We start from the raw sequence: 6723 nt of genomic DNA, 5'->3' as shown, positions 1-6723 counted from the left end.
ATTTTTTGTTTCAATTTTTGGGTCAAAGATAATTCGAACTGGTTTAGCTTCATTTTCAACTTGGTTTAGGATAAGGCAAAACATGACTACGATTAATGGAACCAATTGAATAAAAATTCGATTGACTGTTTGATAGAATTGCTATGCTTAGTGTGTGATTCGTTGGTTTTTTTAGGCTTACGATTCAAAAAAGATTCCCCATAGACCATAGTTTAAAGAATTATAGAACTAAAAAATTAGCTGAGCAAAAAAAAATAAAAAGAACTAAAAAATTATTCTCACCGTCCCGCATTCTTTTTTTTCAAAAATCCATTCTGGATAATTTTGAAATGTTGGGGCGGTTCTCTATTCGTTTTTGCAATAAAACTATGCGTACATCATTTGTTGTACATCAAATGTACACTGCATTTTGTGGGACCCATCAAATGATCGGTGCTACTTAATTAAGATAATCTTTTAAGGATCTCTCACTACTACAATAATGCTTAATGATCACAGTTATTAGCCGTGATCTATTGATTTTAATCACGGTTATAAAACCGTGGTCTATCGAGCCATTATTAAAAGTCTCCTACTTTTAAACACGGTTATAACCTGTGATACAAGCTAATAAAAAACCATGCTTGATAGGTAAGAACTGTGATTGTTTGCAATTAAACATCTCAGTATTCTCATAAAACCGTAATCATTTTGAATGAACTAATCACAGTTTTTACTCAAACCGTGATTGTATCTCATAAAACCGTGATCATTTTGAATGAACTAATCACAGTTTTTACTCAAATCGTGATTGTATCTTATTTACTGTGATCATTTTCAATCAAATAAGCACGATTTTCTATTAAAACCGTGGTTAAAAATATTATACCATTACGGTTTGCTTGAAAAACCGTAATTAAATTAACTATAACAATATGGTTTGAACCTAAAACCGTTGTTAAATATGTTATAAGATCACGGTTATGACATAAAAACATGGTTAATAGTCAAGTGAAGAGAACGGGTTTTATGAAAAACCGTTGTTGTTCTCACGTAAAAGATTACGTTTTTAAGTGAAAACCGTGGTTTAATGGTAGATTATGCATATTGCCATAATCTTCCACATTCAACATTAATAATTTTATGCCAAAAGAAAGAAAAAAAATATTTGTCAGCTCCCCAATTAAAAAACAATAACAAGTAGATAAAAAAGACATTAATTAAACCCAAATTTCTCAATCAATCTTTGACAATAAGAACTATTAAAATAGATACCAGTAGCTAATGAGTTATAATACCTAAACATCGTACTAGGGGACTACAAAAACATGAAATTAAAAAACAAAAATCTCTTCAAAACAACTCAACCAATATGATCTTCGTCGATCGGTCCAGAAAACATTGCACCGTCCAGCATATGAACTGAAACAAATACATAAAATGCTAGTGTTAGAATTTCTGAGACCAATAAACATCACCATACTGCAGCAACACCAACAAAATCTATCCTGCATATTAATGCAGGATTAATTCGACAAAGCATAACTATTATTATATCTTCTATGCATTATAATTACAGAAATTGTATGTAAAAGAAAACAGAATACAAATTACAGAAGCCTTGAGAAACCACAACACACTCGAGTAAAAAGTATCTTGAAGTCTTCATAGTTGATATTGTTCTATAGCCGCATTAATCTATACAATCTACATGGGTGGCCCCCCCTTTTACTTTACAAAGTTCCGCTCATCAGAGGTTACCGCCAATAATCCCATATAAGGACCTCAAAACACCCCAAAGTAATCTTCTATCAGGAACACTATTACCACCATATACTACTGAAATATAGAAATAAACTGAAGATTGAAGCTGCTCAACCCTAGCGTTGATACACTGGCTATCCACCAACATAGGAGTCACATTAAAACAGGAGGCATTCTAATCAACAACTCTAGCAACAACACCAGAACCAACACTATGAATAAAACTCCCCTGAGAAGGGAGACAATGACTCATGGTTGCATCCAAATTATTTAGCCTAACTGTTGTCTCAACCAAGCCAACAAAGATAATTGATTCTCATATACTCATTTCCTCACCTGGTTTTGTTTCAGGAGACCATTCAAACCCCTTATGTTCCAAAAGGCAGATCTAATCATTTCTTCTTAGGCTTCTTGCCCCTTTTTTCCCCAGGAGGCTTAGAGCCAAAACATTAAATTACATTTCATGCATTGATCATCCAGTGCAATTAGTTACAACTAAAACAAATATCGCGCACATTTCTTTTTTTGAATTTAGAGCCATGTACCATCATACTATTCAGCATAAATTTCTCTTTTCACTTTCACTTTCCATTACATTAGAACTCCCAATTAGAGTTTAGGTCTAGTGGGGGGCAAGTCCTATGAAAAAGACCAATTAACTTACGTGAACGAGCTGATTGCGACCTGCTGAAGACGCAGTTTATCCATTCAACACGTGTTTCATCAATTTCGGTCTTCGTGTAAATCATTTTCCCGCCAAACTACAAGAAAATGATATGACAAAGTGAGGAAAAATTATCCTACTACAGATAGAGTAAAAGCATGCAGTAAAGGGGGAAAAAAGAAACTCACATCCCGATTGCTTAAGATGCTTGGGTCTTTTATCACATCTTTCATGAACCTCATCAAGTAAAATCCACATTCCACCTCAGTTGGTTGTTACGAGCACTACAAGAAAGCATAAAGAGAAATTAATAAGGACACGACTCACACTTACCAAGAAAATAGTAGCAAAAGATTCAAAATTGCTACCTTAACGACTTTCCAACCAGGATTTCTCCTTCTGTTTCCTTTGCTGGAATCATAAATTTTGAGTGCACTTCATGAAGAAATTTTTTCTTATTATAATCAGTCGAAGAAACAAAAATCTTAGTAGATTGTAAGAAGTCAAATAACTTACGTTTCTATGATGAGTTGAAGGTTAACATTGATCTTACTATAAATTGAGTCAAAGTAATATATTATAGCAGAAGACAAGTCAATGACAGCCAACATCCAATGTTACCTAAAATTAATCAAGACAAAGGTTGAGCACAAGTATGGCACTCATATAATCAAACTATTCATGGAATAACAAACAGAACAAATACTAACTCCAAATTGTAAGGAACAAAAACTAGTTGGCCAGCCTTGGCTTCCTGTAGTCTATTTGACAGCATCGTTGCTTTTGAGACTTCCCCAGCCTTGAATTTTCCACTGATGATGGAGGGGTTAAAGAATAGAAATCTAGTATCCAAATAGGTTTCCTTCATAGCCACATGAAGATAACTGACAGAGAAAGAAACAATTGATATAAACATCTGAAGTGTAAAATCCTAGAGTTCAGTCATCAAAGTACTTATGTACGCATACTTGATATACAACATTATGCATGAGATAGATAATTCTTTAAATTGACAAATGAACTCCATGTCTTCTCTTGTAAGTGAAAACTCAAGCTCGACACCAAATATGCCCTTCTCTAGTATAATGAGCATGGTATCTTCATACTCCATAATCGCAGCATATGAAGCAAAAAGCTGAATAGACTCCAAATACTTGTCCGAATCAACATTTTTTGAAGTTGCCTACGTTGCAAATTTTTCAGAGTACATAAGTAGAAGTTAAACATAAGTATGGAAACAAAATGTTTACCCCATTAAAATGTAAGACATGATATGTTTACCTCATTGGCACTCACTTGAACATGCTCCGGAGCCCTCTGAATTAGAAAATTCCCATAACCAGACATATGTTATGCATCATTCACATCAAGGAAATCATGATAAAGCTTTCCAGATTGGAGATTATACCTTGTTGGCTTGTTTTGGCAGATGTTTTGAAGCTCCCTAAACAAAACAAAAAAAAAGAGAGAGAAGGATTTCTCACAAACCAAAGGTAAGCATATGTTAAAAAAAAGATAATAATAAAAAGAATTACCTCATCGTTAACCAACACAAGATTTTTGGGCCAGGCCAATTCATACCCCACTGCCTCGCCTACACTAGTCGCATCTCCTGGAATAGATTACTAGTTAGCCAAGTAAAGTTTATCATATCTAGCCTATCACAAAAAAAAGTTTACGCTATCTATAAGGGAAAAAAAAAAGAAGCATATTTGTTTGCCATATTACCTTATAATGTATCCAATCTATGAATGTTCTATTGTGTTCAACTTGTAACCATTTTGGACTTTTTGCTTGGCGAGGATATTGTACCTTCAACTAAGCCATATGCTCCCTACAAAATGGTTAGGTGTATTAAGAAAACGCTCCAACTAGTATAAAATAATATAGATCGAAAAATTAGAGAGTTGGGTGCTCTTACACAATGTAAGGTTCAACTTCACTGCTGTTTTCTAACACATAACGATATGCTTATTCCAATTCTTCATGACCGACGGCAACAACATAACCACCTGGTAAGGGCCTTTCGATTTCCAAACCATCAGAAGTCATGTTCCTAGCAACAGGAACTCCAATTGGATCGACTCTAGATAAGTTATCTGCGCAAAACTCAACTGCTTCTTCTGCAATGTAACTTTCAGCCATACAACCCTCTGGACAATTACGATTACGAACACAACCCTTTAAAACTTTCATGAACCTCTCAAATGGGTACATCCATCGAAAATGAACAGGTCCACATAGTCGTACTTTTCTAACAAGATGCACTGTCAAATGAATCATGATATCAAAGAAGGATGGTGGAAAGTACTTTTCAAGCAAACACAATGTGATTAGTATATCGGATTGAATTTTGTCCAACTTTGCCACATCAACAACCTTGTCACAGATAGCATTGAAAAAGAAGCATAATCTTGTAGTGGCATATCTCACTTCTTTAGGCAACACAGAACGTATTGCCACAGGCAATACTGTTGCATTAGTACGTGACAATCATGTGACTTCATGCCATAGAGTTTCAAATCATCCATATTGACGCAATTTCTTAAATTTGAAGAATATCCTTCGGGGACCTTGAGCTCCGACAGTGTTGTGCAAAGTCTTCTTTTCTCCACATTTGATAGTGTATAGCATGCTGGCGGCAAGTGTGTCCGCTTCTCTCCAATCTGTGGTGCCAACTCTTGTCGTAAACCCTTCTCCACAAGATCAAGACGAGCATTAATTCCATTCTTTGTTTTGCCCGGAATGTTAAACAACGTACCAATGATACTCTCACACACATTCTTCTCAATGTGCATAACATCCAATATGTGTCGGATAAGCAAGTACTTCCAATACTCAAGATCAAAGAATATGGACTTCTTCTTCCAACAACTTTTATGACCAACACCTGCTGATTTGTTTTTTTTTTCTTTCCCCATATGAGTTTAATGCCTTGCACCTTTCTTAATACCTCCTCTCCACTTAATGGCGATGGAGCCAATCCCAACTCCTGTTTGCCATCAAATGCCTTCTTTAACCTTCGATATGAATGGTTTATTGGAAGAAATTTTCTATGTCCCACATAAATATTCTTCTTACCATGTTTTAATCTACGAGAGCAAGTTCCTTCGCTGCAAATTGGACACGCACCATACCCTTTAACCTTGCAACCACTCAAATTTCCATATGCAGGAAAATCATTAATTGTCCAAAGCAGTACAACCCTCAAATTGAAATGTTGTTGTCGGTAAGCATCGTAAGCCTCAACCCCTACATCCCATAATAGTTTCAAATCATCAATTAGAGGTGCTAAAAAAACATCGATGTCATTACCAGGTTGTTGTGGACCTGATATCAACAAAGTTAACATCATGAATTTCCTCTTCATGCACAACCATGGTGGAAGATTATAGTTAACCATTACAACTGGCCAACAACTATACCGACTGCTAAGAGAACTATGTGGGTTTATACCATCGGCAGAAATAGCTAGCCGAAGGTTTCTTGGCTCTGCACCAAAATCTGGCCACATGTGGTCTACTAACTTCCATGCTGGGGAGTTTGCTGGGTGACGTAGTTTTCCATCGGACTCTCTTTCATTAGCATGCCATGCTAAGTTCTTTGCTGTTTCTGGTAACTGATACATCCTTAGGAACCTCGGGATCAGTGGAAAATACCATACAACTTTTGCTGGGACACATTCTCTTACTTCAGTTGAATTTTTCTTTAACTTCCATCTTGACCTTTTTCATGTAGGACATGTAGTTACATCTTTGTACTCCTTCCGATAGAGTATGCAGTCTGAAGGACATGCATGTATTTTCTCATATTCCATCCCTAATGTATCCATGGTCTTCGATGCCTCATACATCGATGACGGCATTTCATTTTTTTTTGGGAGCAATTGTCCCAAAATCTTTAACAGTTCATCGAAAGCCGTATTAGACAACTGATGCCGAGCTTTGAAGTTGAACGCTGTGACCAAAGCAGATAATTTGTGTTATCTGAACATCTGGGATATAAGGGTTTCTCTGCATTCATGCATTTTTCTGAACTCATTCGGATCAGCCGTGCAATGATTATATGCGGCTTCAACCATTTCAATTCTTTCTGCCACATCATTTGAGGGGGATGAGTCAACTTGCCGATGGAAAGTATCTTCTGCATATCCAGACGGCGGTGCCTTTCTAGTGGCTGCTTCTCCGTCCCATATCCATGTTTGATAGCTTTGATCAATACCATGGAAAAAGAGATGATTTCTAATCTCTTCAACAGCTTGGCTTTTCAAGTTTCCACATACTCTACTTGGACATCGGATGGATTGAAGATCCCTC

The 6723-nt window shown here is 36.2% G+C and overlaps 2 protein-coding genes across 2 annotated transcripts; both read right to left on the bottom strand.

The window, feature by feature from the left end:
* Positions 1–1444: 1444 nt before the first annotated feature.
* Positions 1445–4022, bottom strand: LOC131310801 (uncharacterized). The gene is made up of 9 exons (XM_058338007.1): positions 3943–4022; positions 3816–3851; positions 3689–3724; positions 3376–3590; positions 3118–3291; positions 2776–3028; positions 2596–2691; positions 2408–2504; positions 1445–1487 (listed from the first exon to the last, which is right to left on the bottom strand). The coding sequence occupies exons 4-6, from the start codon at positions 3516–3518 to the stop codon at positions 3025–3027; spliced, it is 321 nt and encodes a 106-aa protein (XP_058193990.1). The 5' UTR covers positions 3519–3590; positions 3689–3724; positions 3816–3851; positions 3943–4022; the 3' UTR covers positions 1445–1487; positions 2408–2504; positions 2596–2691; positions 2776–3024.
* Positions 4023–4131: 109 nt separating this feature from the next.
* On the bottom strand, positions 4132–6377 carry LOC131310799 (uncharacterized). Its single transcript, XM_058338006.1, has 2 exons — positions 4329–6377; positions 4132–4241 (listed from the first exon to the last, which is right to left on the bottom strand). Exon 1 carries the CDS (start codon positions 6033–6035, stop codon positions 4953–4955), a length of 1083 nt encoding a protein of 360 aa, XP_058193989.1. The 5' UTR covers positions 6036–6377; the 3' UTR covers positions 4132–4241; positions 4329–4952.
* Between the last annotated feature and the right edge of the window lie 346 nt (positions 6378–6723).

Source organism: Rhododendron vialii, chromosome 12a, assembly GCF_030253575.1.
Source record: "Rhododendron vialii isolate Sample 1 chromosome 12a, ASM3025357v1".
Classification (NCBI taxonomy): Eukaryota; Viridiplantae; Streptophyta; class Magnoliopsida; order Ericales; family Ericaceae; genus Rhododendron; species Rhododendron vialii.
This window is presented reverse-complemented; position numbering and strand designations above follow the sequence as displayed.